Consider the following 14753-nt stretch of genomic DNA (forward strand, 5'->3'; position numbering starts at 1 on the left):
TACAAATATTGTCTTTTTTGAACTCAACTTCCTCTTTTCCTCCTCTCAAGAGATAAGCAGTGCAGGTACCCTTCTACAACTCGTGAAGTTGGTCACTTGTCTGATTCCCGGAGCTAAGTGTTCTGTGTCCAAATCCAGGGTTCTTTCCGTGACCTTGGAATTTCATTCATCAGTATGGCTTACAAGGCTGCATACTCTGGTCATGTTTGCACATGGCATGTCATAGATGGCAGAGGGTGCAGATGAGCTGCCAGAAAGAGCAGCAGATGGAGAAGCCATCTGAGGAGGTGGACACATACAGGGCTAGGTGTCAGGAGACAGGGCTCTGTCTCGTGCTATGAGCTGAGTGTCTGTGTCCTCCCCAAATTCATATGTTGGGATCCTAGAGCCCAAGGTGATGATAGCATTAGGAGGTGGGACCTTCAGGGTGATTAGGTCATGAGGGTGGAGCCCTCATGAGTGGGATATGTGCCCTTATGGAGGAGGCCCCATAGAGCTCTCTCTACCCTTGTCCACACTGTGAGGATGTGACAAGAAGATGTCTGCTGTGAATCAGTAGGGTCCTCACCCCATCATGCTGGGTGCTCTGATCTCGTGGTCTCCGCAACCATGAGAAATAAACGTTTATTGTTCATAAGGCATCCAGTCTATGGCATTTTGAAAAACAGCCTGAACAAACTAAGTCATCCCATGTGGTCCCTCACTGCCTCTGTGAGGAGGTCGCTTCAACACTCTTGGCTCCAATTCCTCCTGTGTGAGATTACCAAGGCTCTTCCATATTCCACATTCTTAGGGGCTCTAATGACTGTTCATTCTACTGAGGGGAAACAGTCTAATAGGAATTATTAGCCACTTCTGGGTACCAGAACACCAGTATTAAACAAGTCACAATCTCTGTAAAGAATTATAAAGACTTTTATCAGAGATTTTGGTGTGTATTTATATCACAGCTTTGAAAATATAGTTTCAGGGGGGCGGGAAAGGGGGTTGAAATTTCTACTTCACCTAAAGAAGTTGCAAACTTCCAGTTAAAAAATTAAAAAGTCATGGGGATATAATGTACAGTATCATGACTATACTTAATAACGCTTTACTGCATATTTGAAAGTTTCTAGGAGAGTGGATCTTGAAAGTTCTTATCACAAGAAAAAAATTCTCTACCTATGTATGGTGACAGGTGTTGATTTGTGGTGATCACTTTGCAATATATACAAATACAGAATCATTATGTTGTACACCTGAAAATAATATAATGGTAATAAAATTAAAAGAATATATAATAATAATACTGTATATATAAGGTTGTATGTCATATAATATAATGTTGTATGTCAATTATAGCTCAACTAAGAAAAACTCTAAAGACCAAAAGGAAAAGAAAAAGAAATTGTGGGACTCTGAAATAGTTGAAAAATCACCACACATTTCTATCTATAACTATTCATTTTTATCTCCTTGTCCTCCAAATACAGAAGTCTGCAAAAGTAAAATTCAAGGGGATGAGCATGAGAAATCATATATAGAGGTTATTGTATGTGTGGCTTGATTATTTTTAGATTTTATGCTCTGTTTCCTTTTGGTTCTGGTTTCATTTTCTTGGGCACTCTGCCTCCCTGTTTTAGCATTATCTGTGTTTATACTAAATAGAGTTCCCTAAAGCACAGGGTCTCTGTTGTTTAAATAATGTTATATATCTCCTGGCATGGTTTACCACACATAAATTCACTTCTTTCATAAATTCCTCCCCAGTCTTACTATCTGATTCAGCAAAGAAGTCACTCCATGATGGATCAGTGAGTGAAGTTCCAAGATGCATCTTCATCGTTTCAGTTACATTAATTAATCATTAATGTAAAAAACTCTCAACAAATATTTATGCTTTTGCTGCTTGCAATAGGCTGGCTCTGACAGAAATCAACAAAAGCATTCTGCGAGAATCAATTATCAAATGGAATTTACAATTATGCATTTTATTATGATTTGTAATGCATTTTTAATTTAAATGCATTCATTTCCAGAGGGCAGGCCATGTATGAGACACACCACTGATTCTAGCTGAGTGACCTCAATTACTTAACCTCAAGCCTCCATTTAGTTAGGTGAAAAATAAAGAATAAACCCCACAAGATTTTGACAATTGAATGCATTGTTTCCAACATAATGTTTCCAGGTAGAGATTCAACAAACATCAGCCAGATCTCACTCATCTCACCTGGGAGACAGAAGCAGCGCCCGCTGCATCTTAGATGCACACTCACCTGTCTTTCCAGAAGAGAGCTATTTGTCTAGTCTCCTTAAGATGCAGGTGAAAAGTCACCACTAGGTGGCAGAAGCAAGGTGCCTTTGACGGCTTTAGTTCTTCACGCAATATAACTGACCTGGAACTCTGTGATAAGATAAATACACTGTTTAAAGTCCACACACTTAGGGTGCTCTTTCCAGAAAATTCGAGTCTGGTGAGCAAAGTTGGCTCCTTGAGCAAAAAAGTTAGCCTCTGAGCCTCTTTTTGGATCAGTGTAAGATGAGTGAGCTTCATCTTTGGCAGAATCAATTTCCCTTTGGCAAATACACGGCCTTGTCTTTCCAGGAACAGTCTCATGCTTATGGCTGGCTGCTCCACACTTTTCATTATCCTGCCTAACGAAAAGGAATCAGGAAAGCCCCCCTACCCCAATCTTCCTGCTGAATCTCACATCATTAGCACCGACAGGTAATGTGTTACACAGGTAACATGCATTGTAAGTGAAGTTCTTCTTGTTACTAATGCTTTAAGGAGATTATGACTGGCAGCACTGCAGGTTGAGCGACAAATGGGTGGGGACCTCTTGGCATTCCCCCATCACCTATGTCTGCTCTAGTATTCTTCCAGAGGCCACTTCTTTGGAGGGTAATTGACAAATGGTGCTTACCTGGAGTCTTAATGGTGTCTGCCAGGGTTCACCTGCCACCTACTGGTGAGAATGTTCACTTCTAAACAGTCCCCGACTTGTTAAACCACAGATTCGCATCTGTTCAGATACTTCAAAACACTGTCAGGAAATCTCTCAACCGTTTTAAAAGCAAAATACTAAACATCGACATTTGAGAATTTAAAATCATAAAAATCAGCTTGACTTGTTTTCTGCCTTGTGGAATTCATGACTAAAGATTTTATAACAAAACTAGTTTGCTTTACTTATTTCCACTGATTTGTTCTACATTGATGATTCCATGAATGGTTTTGATGAATAGTTTTCACACATCTGGGATGGTTCTGATCATTTGAATGACATCTTTTTGACGCTGGATCAATACTGAAAAGAAAAGAACACACCAGTTTCTTGTAAAGTATGGAAACACAATAAAATGTTACCTTGTTTTCTTGAATGAAACTGAACAGCAAGCTGGGCTTTTATGATTTAACCACGTGTCAATTCCTAGGTGTCTTATGTGTTAGTTTCTTTTGTTTAATTTTTATTGGTGTATAGTTGATTTATTGTGATAGTTTTAGGTGTACAGCAAAGTGAATCAGTTATATATATACACACATATATATATATCTCCATTCTTTTTTAGATTCTTTTCCCAGAGTATTGAGAAGAGCTCCCTGTGCTACACAGTAGGTCCTTACAGTTTTCTGTTTTATATTTAGCAGTGTGTATATGTCAATCCCAATCTCCCAATTTATCTCTCCCCACCATAGGTTAGCCTTTGAATGTAAGTTCAACAACTGCCCTTTCAGACTCCCTAGGAATGAAAAGAGAATTCTTAATGGCAACTCTATAACCAATAATGGCCCAGAATGAATGAAAAGAACCACAAGATAGGGTTTTTTTTTTTTTTTTTTCCTTCAGAGTTTATTCTGAGTTTTCATTTTTGGATAATCAAGCAGCTCTTTAAGGAGAATGCACAGAAGAGTCATTCTGGCACTTTTGGATAGTACATAAGATTTGTTTAATAGTCACATTCAGTCTACTTGCTCAGCCCATACTCCGTGTTTGGTGAGCAAGATCAGCCCATAGGATTTCAGAATTAATACGTAACCGTATATACAAACAGCCAATAAAACCATAATGGTGCCTAGTGGTCAAAGGGGTGGCGTGGGGGAGGGGATCACTAAAGTGTCCTCTAGGCTAGCTTAGCTAAACAGAATCCACGTCACACGTGAGGACGAGAGAGTACACTGAGCTGAAATGAGAATTCTGAGCACAAATGGGCACTTGGCAGCATGCAGTTGAAAGAAAAGGGGATCGTTTAATAACTTTATAAAATCCAGGCAGTTCAATCAAAGAAGTTAAGAAAAACAAACAAAAAAAGCAAAGTAAGGGACTGTCTGTCGTCACTGTAAAAAAGGCACTTGGAGTTAATGGGACCAGAATTGAAGGACTGGCAGCTGATTAAAAACTTCAGTACTATTTCATTAAAAGGCTTGGATGTTAAGAGGTGACACTCAGAAGTTCCTGAAAGGTGATATTGAAATAAACCACCGAGAAGCAGAACAGGTGACAAGGAAGGAATTAAATCCTTACAACCTAATTGTGTGTGTGTGTGTGTGTGTGTGTGTGTTTATCTGTAAAAAGCAAATCAGAAACGAAATCTAACCAAAGCAAAAACCTAAGCAAAGTAAGACCACGAAGCAGCGATGCATAGTTTTCCTTTGAGATAATGCATACCTCCAGACACTAAGTGCCAAGCTAATTTCTCAATAATAATTTCACAGGAGCATTATCATGATAAAATGGATTCAAGCAATGCAAAAAGAGTTTCTTCTGTTCCCAGAATCTGGAGGAGAACTGAGGTTATCATCAGAACCTAGTGACATCAGGACATCACGTGTGGTTTTTCAGTGTCCTCCAGGGTGGACACATCAAGTCCGGGGAACGACACTGACATTCAGACAGACACTACGTTCAGCCCTCTTCCTGGAGGCGAGGCATCCTGTATCATCATCCTTTCTTCTGAGTAAGAACTTGACTTCCTCTCTAACACTTAGACAGCGAACAGGGTAACTGCAGAAAAAAGTCCACTGCCCACGGCAGACGTAGCTCGACTTCCTCCACACACAGGTAAGCGCTTCCTTAAGAAAGAATTTTTGGCAACTGGATCTGGTCCCGGGTTGGGTGGCTCTGGACCGCTCATTTGATGTTGAATGCCATCAAGGGTCTCTCCTCCCGTTTCTGCCACGGGCTCTTCTTGTCTTCTCCCTGGTCGTCATCGTCCTCGTCGTCTTCCTCATCCTGTGGAGCGGATCTCCTCTGGTCGGGACTGGCCGCTGGCTCAGGGGCAACGTCCGAAATTCGCTTCGTCGTCTCCTCCTGCAGGCTGGGCAGCTGGCCGCCGCTCCTCCGGCTGGAGCCGTCCAGCAGGCACCGCAGAGCACTGTCCTCTGGTGTCCCGGCCGTGGTGCCGCCTTCGCTGCCGCTCTGGTCCATGTCCTCCAGGTACACGAGCTGCGTGTAGGCCGAGCTGTCCGCGGCCCTCGACTCCTTCTGCGGATGTTCCTGGACGGGTGGGTGGCTCTGCGGCAGAGTCGAGGGGTCTCCTCTTCCCTTCCGGGCGGATTTTGGTTCATTCATATCCACGCCAGAATCCAAACTGGCATCATTGCTTCCGTTCCTCCCTGCTCTTTGGAGATCAATGTAGGAATGTCTGACGTGCGCGTTGGACCGGCCGTCCAGGGAGACGAACCAGGCCCGGGGGTGGGGAAGGGGCTTCCCACCCCCGAGTTCCAGCAGCGCCTTTTCTGTCAGGAGCTGGACCTCGCTGTTCATCTGAGCCAAGGCCGCGTCGTTCAGAGATGCTGGGATGGAGAGCGACTCCGACATGGATGCGCTCTGCGGGGTCCACTCCCGGGCGCCCGTGTCCTGCAGGTGCTGCTGCGAGATGGCCTGGCAAGAGAGGGGCTGCGCTTGGATCTGCGCGGAGGGGTGTGGGAAGATCCCTGCATGCGGGCTGGATAGCTCGGCCTGCAGCCTTTCGATCTCCAGCTGCGGGTCGGCTGGGACGACCAGGGGCTGGCCCACGTACGAATGGTCCCCTGGGAGTTTCATGTAATGAGCCGGGATGACCAAGGCGGGTAATACTTTCCTGTAAACGCTGTCGTTGACCTGGTCCACGGAACTACAGCAGATCAGCTGGCCGGGTCGCGGGAAAGAGGTAGGTCTTTCCAGGTGGTCCACGGATCGCGACATCATACATTCAGTAGGTCTGCGCTCCAGCAGCTGGTCTTTCTCCGGAGATGAAGGCGCGGGGTACATGTGTTCCTGAATGGTGAGCTTACTTCCTGTGGAAATGTGGGTCACGGAGGCCTGACTCTCTCTGTCCTGCTTTTCGAATAAAGGCTGCGAGAGCATGGCGTTGTAACTCCTTCTGTAATCACTGTTGCCAGAGGACTCGTAGCCTTCCCTTTCCATAGGTTTCCTAGCCTTTAAGGGGAAGATCTCCACCGACTTATGGTAGTCTTTTCCCAACGTCCCACTCGGTGTCAGGTTGTCAAAGGAGATTTGGCTTTTGTCCTCTTCCTTATGAGACAGGAGTTCCTCCCGGGAGCTGAACTCCTGGGAGGTGCTGTAGGAGAGCTTCAGCATGGGTGTGTGCATGTCCACCTCTCCGTTGGAAGACATCATCTCTAAATGGACTCCACTCATCAGCTCCTTTGAGCCTGGGGCATCCGGGGGGCGGCCCTGGCTGGTGACAGAGAGTGGACCGGGGAATTCTGATTCCCGACGAGAAAACAACAGGTTGATGTGTGACATGGAAGTAGATTGATCCCTTTTGGAACTCTCCAGGGTGGCGGGAAGTTGCAGTTTTCTATGGTGCTGGCGGGGTTTCAAGCACTTCCGCCTGTGATCAAAGATACAAACCCCAAGATTAATATCTCAGAACAGTTAGGGTTCTAGCCTAAACCTAATTCTCAGTTCCCACAGGAAGAAACAAGACAACACTAATCAGCAGCCAGAAGCCTTCTCACCCTATACCCTCAGCCTTGTTTTGACGCTGAGGGCTGAAATCTGCAGACTGTACCCCAAGTGCATCCACATTATTCATTCAAAAGCAGAGTCAACAATAAATATTCTCGCAAGTCAATCAGATGAGGCATCACAGTAAGAAAAGTTTGGCTCTGTCCTTGAGAATATCATCTCTTGATTACCACTTAGGACTATTCTGAGGGAACTGTGACAACTGTTGAGCTTATTTTTTTATGACTCCTCTAAAAAAGACATTACTCACAGTGTAATATCCCACTTTGTTTGCAACTTATATGACAGATATTCAGTTCTTGCCCAACAAATTTTTAAAAATATTTATTTATTGGCTGCACTATGTGGCAATATGGGATCTTAGATCCTTAAACAGGGATCGAACCTGTGCTACCTGTATTGGATACTCAGAGTCTGACCCACTGGACCGCCAGGGAAGACCCTTGGATACATTGTTATGAGAAATAAAGTACCTCAACTCAGAAAAGGACCTCGATATCAATATTTGTGCAAGAAATTCCAAGTTAAAAAAAAGCCCCAATGATAAAACTTTACCTGCAATAATATAAAAGGAGACACAGCAAAACCAAAAGAATGAAAGCCATTCCTCCCAAGATGGCCAAAAGAAAGACTGTGTGATACGTGGTGATGTCCTGTGTAACAACCGGACCTGGAAGGTCAGAAAAGGGCATTTTAGATTTGTGAACACCTTTCACTAAAAAGAGAGCATAATGTTTTTCTTATTCTTCTTTGTTTTTGGCCATGTGTCATGTGGGATGTTAGTTCCCCAACCTAGGGATTGAACACGGGCCCTCGGCAATGAGAGTGTGAAGTCTTAACCACTGGCCCACCAGGGAAGTCCCTTTTTTCTTATTCTTATTGGCTGAAGTGTGGAACGGGGGCCAGATGCAAACATCCTTTAGATGTTGTGCCTGCAGCATCACCCAAATTCCCCTCAATGGAAAGGGATTTCCCAAACCATCACCAGAGCACTGTGAATACTCAAATTCTGTATGTAGCATCCACGGTCCCTCCTTAGTCAAGAAGATAGCTGCATTTAGTACCATGTTCATCATTCTAAATACATGACCTTTGAATATAAGAAAACTAGATACATGATCATCATATCATGAATGGGACTCATCCACTCAGAGACATGGCATGAAGACCTGGGGATTTTATGACACTGCAGAAGGAAAAAACAAATCAAAACATGAAATTTTACTCACACTTTCCCTGGGCAATGATTACTATGTACTGAGCCCTTGGCCTTAACAAATAAGTTGAAGTGTATGAAATAAATTTACTATGACTTAAAAAAATCTACAGCCTATTACAGGGACATCATGTGTTTCTAAAATGCCTCCTATTAAAAAAAATAACATCTTTCTAGTATCTTTTCAAAATGGCTAACCTGATGTGGCCACAGACCTCTCCAGAACTTACAGACAAGGTGATCAGAATTAAACCTATTTTCTCTTTAATTTACCTTGGGAAGAATCCCAAGAGGTACTTTAACTTACTCCTTATGTTCAATAGCAGTAAGAATCTGTCTTAACATTGCTAACAAGGGATTGACAGCAATAACGAAAATCTCCCCCAAATTACAATGTTTGGGCACTTACTGGTGTCTAAGTATGCTGACAGTGCTCCAAAAGATGGGAAGGAAGGAATAGTTATTACATATAACATCACAGGAGCATTGTTATGATTATTAAACACCATAAAGACCCACTTATTCATTGATTTTTGATATTTTAAGGGATACATTTCTTTCTAATCTTTAGGAGATAAGTCTCTTAAGCTAGATAAACCCAAGGAGACTTGTTGATTTTTGAAAATAGTGACATTACTTATGTTCAAAAGACAACATCATCCTTTCCCAATTATTAATCATTTCAATGGGGTGAAAGTGAATATTTAAAAAAGTTGGAAAAATTACTGACCACAATGGCCTTAACTGTTTACAGCCTTAATTGTTCAGAGAAAAAAAATTTTTTTTTTTTAACACAGAGCAACCCCACAAACACAGGTAATACCTTGGCAGGGGTCACCAAGAAATCTGAGATACACAAAAAAATAACTTCCAAATAATGGAAGTTCAGTCCTTTAAAGTACCCAAAATGTTATTATTTTATTGAGTTGGCCAAAAAGTTCCTTTAGGGTTTTCCCTAAGATGGTATGGGAAAACCTGAATGAACTTTTTGGCCAACCAAATATCTTCTGCTAAATGGAAATCTTTATAAAGATTTCCCTCATTTCCTTCTTAAACAGAGAATGAAAGAGAAAACTCTATTATTTTCTTGTTGGTTTCGGGTTCGTGAAAGCACAGCATTGCTGTGATTTGTTTTAATAAAAGTGATGATAAATACATATCCTGTGAGATTACCAGTATATGTATTTCTACATTAAATGCCACCAGGGTTTATACTATATATGTTTTTATGGCTTTTTGTCTCTTCCTTCGTTGCTCCTCAGCAAGCTTGGGTCAACCTACATCTAGTATCTAGTTCTCTCTCTTCTTTACAGAAGTAGCTATTAATCTGTCACATAACACATCATCAGGGTTCTTGGAAATAGATCTAAAATAAAATTTAACTCTAATGCACAGGCTTTGGTTTTTAAGGACTTTCTTTCTTTACTCATAATCATATTCTAGACACTTCAAATTTGGAGACTGGGACATTTATGTACTCACTTCATGCCCACATGGCTACAAGAACAATACAGTAAAGGGAAACGCATTCTCTTAAAACCTAGATGTGAAGTGTACGTTTTCTCAGGGTGGGACTATAAAGTAAAGGCAACAGATTTTTCAACACCCATCTTGGGTTGGCCTCTCTCAAATCAGTTACTTTGGGAGTCCTAAGTGTTCATTCCAGTGATAAAATATTTTGTACTTCCATTTTGGAACTGCCTTCCTGGTTAATTGACAAGGGTCAGCTTTTAATCATAGCACATCTTTTTAAATAAAGATTTAAAATTTATTTTTATTTTATTTTTTGAGGCCGACCATTTTTAATGTTGATATTGAATTTTTTACAATATTACAATCTATGTTTTGGCTTTTTGGCCCTGAGGAATGGGGGCTCTTAGCTCCCTGACCAGGGGTCAAATGTGCACTCCTGCATTGGAAGGTGAAGTCTTCACCACTGCACCACCAGGGAAATCCCCAGCATTTTGACCTAGCTCAACTACTTACTTTATTCACCAATCTTGGCGATCGGTGCATTTTAGATATGTCTAAGAAAAATCAACAAAGGAACCCTTGGAAACTCTGAGCATGAAGACTGGCCACCCATGAAGAGTTTCACTAAGGACAGCAGTCCAAAGGAGACAGAGTCTAAAGGCAAGGCATTGTGAGTAATGGAAGCCAGCACTGGAAAGACTTCTCCTAAGGTAACTATTTTGAAAAAACAAAACAAAACAAAACAATTCTAGAATACTCACAGGGATAAATCAGGGTGGTTAGGTTTAAAAATAAATTTACACTTTCGGTGAAAATATTGGTGAAATTAAATTTTAGGGGAAAATATGAATTAATTCATCTATCCTGAGTGGAGGAATATTCTTTTAGACATAAAACAACAGGTTTGCTTTTAAACCTTTCAGAAATGCCCAGTTGAGATTTTTGCCCCAGGAAGCCTTCCACAGTGACTTGCTGCTGCTCCCTCTAATGAGCGCCTTTTCCTACGTCCTCTCTTCTACCAGGCCACAGCTGTTTCAGGAATTAGGGAGGAGGTCTGAACCACTTCTGTGGGCTTTAGATTAAGAATTCCCTATGGCAGCTGTGTGAGCAGAACAGATTCGAGACAGGACTATTTTCTTTGCATTATTCTTACCCTGGATGGGGCAGTGCCAACCAGAACTCCCCCACCCCCACCAAATACCTTCTTCTCATCATTTGATTTTTCACACGTTCAACCATGTTTTAAAAAGATGCGATCTCTCTGCTGAAGTCACTTTCAAAAGCACAGGTAGCCTGAACCGTCAAAAAAAACTGGTTGCCTTCAGGTGTTGGGGACTCTGTTACCTGGGTTGGGAGGAGACATGGCAGCCACCCAGTACCCCAGCTGAGGGGCGATGTATGTCCACGTCAGCTGACTGCCTTCCTGGTGCACGAGGCCAAGACCGCTCTTCAGCCACGTTCCTGTGGGATGTGGAAAAAGACTTCAGCCAGATGCACGCGGAACTCCTAGTTAAGGCTTAAGCACATGGTACAAACCGCCTTAAGTTTCCCATTTAGAACCCATCAGAGAGCCAAACGGTCCAACTCTTGTGGAGCAACTGCGTCTAGCTTTCAGGAAAGCGTTTTTCCTGGCCTTCCTGATTACATTACTCTCAGCCACTGTATCACACGTCCCTGCTTCCAAACACAGATAATTTTAGCAGAAGCCTTTGGAGTTTACTCGTCTGTCACCATGGCCCATCTCCTCCAGAAGCCTTTGGAATTTAGAAGCAGAATAAAGGCAGCATAGAAAGGGTAGGTGGGAGGGGAAACTCCAGTCCTGTTTATATTCCTTATCCTCAAGCAAGTAAACGGATTTTCTATTTGGAATTGCAGACTGGTGCGATCAGAGTTGCTTCAGGAAGTTTAAAAATATATATAGAGAGAGACTCTTTGGTCCCATCTTTGCCAATTCTAACCCAGAAGCCTGGCTTAGGTGAGTAGTTTATGAAGCTTCCAGTTGGCTCTGATGTTGAGAGACACCGAGTGAGTCCAGGTCCGTGCTGCCTTTCAGTTAATACTTTAAAGAGTATTTCACACTAGTGAGCACCTACTGTGTGCTGGCTCGTCACAGCGACATGCTTTATACATGTTATCAGTAGTTTCACAACGACTCTACAGAAGAGGACTCGTTTTCCCCTTTTAGACACTGGAGACTGGTGAGACATGGAATTCTTCTGAGCTGTCCCAGGGGTAGAGAGCAAAGCAGGGGCAGAGTAGGTCTGTCTGTCCTCAAGGTTGGTGCTATTTCCTCTACTCTGCCCTGCTGCATTCCCGACTGAACTTGCCAGCATTTGCAACATTTTCACTTTGTAAGGTTCCCAGGGAGAGTGCTGGCTAGGGCCCCCACCAGCCCACGCACACCCACTGGACCCACCAGCCCAGACATATGGGTCACTTACACAGAGCTCCCCCTATGATTGATCACTCACCCCCTGAAATGGCCATGTGTGGATTCCTGTCCCCTCCAGGCCTAAATTTATCAGCTATGCACCAAATATTCCACCTTCCAGTCTCCAAATCCCTGCCTTTCCTAGGTATATACACACCACTGGGATTCCCAGATGGTGCTAGTGGTAAAGAACCTGCCTGCCAATGCAGGAGACATAAGAGACTCGAGTTCCATCCCTGGGTTGGGAAGATCCCCTGGAGGAGAGCATGGCAACCCACTCCAGTGTTCTTGCCTGGAGAATCCCATGGACAGAAGAGCCTGGTGGGCTACAGGCCATAGGGTTGTGAAGACTCTGATACAACTGAAGCAACTTAGCATGCACACACAAGGTGGCGAGAGTGGATTTCCTTCCCCTCCGAGGGGAAAAAAAACAATACTTGGCAGGGCTTCTAGGGCCTATCAGTTGCCATAGCAACATTCAAATGTATTGGGTGGAAAGGTGCCCCAGCATGCCTCCCATCCCTTCCCCTCCCTCCCTCTCCCCATGTTACTCCTCCTTCCTCCCCCCAGCTTTCCTCCTCCTCCTCTTCCCTTCCTCCTCCTCCTTTTCCCCTCCTCCTCCTCTTCCCCTCCTCATCCTCTTCCCCCCTTCTCCTCTTCCCTCCTCACCCTTCTTCCTCCTCTTCCTCAAAGACAGGAGTTGAACAAAGAAGGAAGATGGGGGAGGCCAGGCATCAGTGGGTGCTTTGTATTGTCCGACCTCCCCATGCAACTGGCTGAACCATGGCTCCGGAGGATTTCAAGTTAGACGAGAAAATAAGCTGGAAGCTCTATGAAGTATGAGGATACATTGGCTGAAGAGCATCAAGCCAGAGATGGTCCAGCCACTCTGAGCTTCACACACTCACTCCAGGAGCTGCTGAGGAAATGGAAACCAGGGCACGTGACACATGCAGCTAAAGCGGTTCTGTGTTGAGTCAGAAAGTCTGCCTGAAGGCAGAGAAGGGATTGTTTGCCACTGCTTCCGGTTTTCCCCTGGGGAACCCGCGCTGTTTAGCTCATGACTTACACACCCCACCCCACTCCCACACGCTCTCCCACAGGAGCAGCCCCGCCAGGATCTCCTATCAGCCAGGAAGCGGCCTGCATTCTTTGGTTTGCAGTTTCCCTCAGATTAGATTCTTGAGTCACTGCTCGTCAAGTGGAGCGGATACGAGGTTAGGCTAAAGGGACCCAGAGGAAAAGAGATGGGGGCTCAGAGTCCTAATTCCTGTTGATCACTCAGGGGAAAGCCACCTACCTGGATGGCTATGTTGCCCTGGCTTTCTACAGCGCAACACAGCCGCATCAACTGGAAATGGACTTTATTTTTCACATTTATTTGGCTGAGCCAGGTCTTAGTTGTGGCATAAGGGATCCAGTTCCCTGACCAGGGATCGAACCTCGGGACCCTGCATTAGGAGAGTGGAGTCTTAACCACTGGACCACCAAGAAGTCTTGGGAATGGACCCTTTTTTTTTTTTTTTTTTCCCCAGAAATGGACTTTTAAAATGTCTCCCAGTTACACTAGGAACAAGGCTAGTGAGTGGACACACCCACACACCCACACACACACACATACCATACAGGCACTGGAGCCTATGATGCTGGTGGGAGCCAGAAAAGCTAGGAAGGCAGAACACCAGCTGCTTTGGGAGCACAGTGAGGAAGGGATGCCCCCTGGGGATGAGGTGGGCTCTGGCGAACAGGCAGGACTTCACGTGGGGGTGGAGGGTGGGGGCGAGCAGAGAGAAAGAGGAGGGAACAGAAGCACAGAGGGGTGCAGAGTGTACCGGGCAAGCTTGATGCGTGATGCCAGGGACAAGAGGGAGGGAGCCCGGGGAGGGCTGGCGCAGGGGTCCCGGTGCCGTTAGCGATGAAAAGCCACCAGGACCCATCCTTGGAGGCACAAAGGTGAGGTCAGAGCTGTTCCGACCGCCTGCCCCTCCCTCACTTCTCCACCCGCTTAGTTCTTCCCAGGTTGGTCCTCCCAACAGACACTTTTACCCGAGTCCAGGATTTTGCCCTCCACTGTTTCAACCTCATATGGTTTCCCTCTCTTCCAAAAGCTTACCCATCCTTCAAGATTCAAGTCACATCCTGTTTATCCTAAGTCCCTCTTGCATGTAGGGGCCTTCCAGGTCCCATCAACCTATTTCTTCTGTCTTCTCAGCACCCAGAAATATTCCCAGCGTGGGAACACGGTGGTATTTGAGTGTGAAAGCCAGACGTGCAACCTCCTCCCCTGCCAAATAATATCAGATGACCTTCTGTGAAAAGCTGGGTGTGGTTGGCAGGAGAGATCTCCTTACAGGAGTGCAGTTAAGCTTGGGATTCTTCTCTTTCTGACCAGAGGGAACAAAGCCAGCTGGGAAAGAAGCATTTATTTCGGACTAAGTTTTCCGTAAAATGTACACGTGTTCAGTGAATAGAGGGTGACTCCATTTTAGGATTCAACAATCATGCTGTTATTGGCAAAAACTATTTCCAAGCTTTCTGTGTTTTGCGGAAGGAAACTGGCTGCAGGGAACACAAGAATTAATGAATTGTGTACCAGAAACATATGCTTCTCATCACTGAAATCCTGAGGGTGTGGGATGAGGGTGTTTTCCCACCTGAGGAACTGCACACATAA

General features: G+C 44.4%; 1 protein-coding gene across 3 annotated transcripts in view; it reads right to left on the reverse strand.

The window, feature by feature from the left end:
• Positions 1–3808: 3808 nt before the first annotated feature.
• The window catches only part of FAM171A1 (family with sequence similarity 171 member A1), a 132213-nt gene continuing 121268 nt past the window's right edge, over positions 3809–14753 (reverse strand). For all 3 annotated transcript variants that reach the window (XM_025000718.2, NM_001102180.1, XM_025000719.2), the window contains 3 exon segments: positions 10993–11109; positions 7515–7629; positions 3809–6822 (listed from right to left, as the gene is read on the reverse strand). In XM_025000718.2, coding sequence (XP_024856486.1) covers positions 5115–6822; positions 7515–7629; positions 10993–11109 — 1940 coding nt within the window. In that variant the 3' untranslated portion in view covers positions 3809–5114.

Source organism: Bos taurus, chromosome 13 (assembly GCF_002263795.3).
Source record: "Bos taurus isolate L1 Dominette 01449 registration number 42190680 breed Hereford chromosome 13, ARS-UCD2.0, whole genome shotgun sequence".
Lineage (NCBI taxonomy): Eukaryota > Metazoa > Chordata > Mammalia > Artiodactyla > Bovidae > Bos > Bos taurus.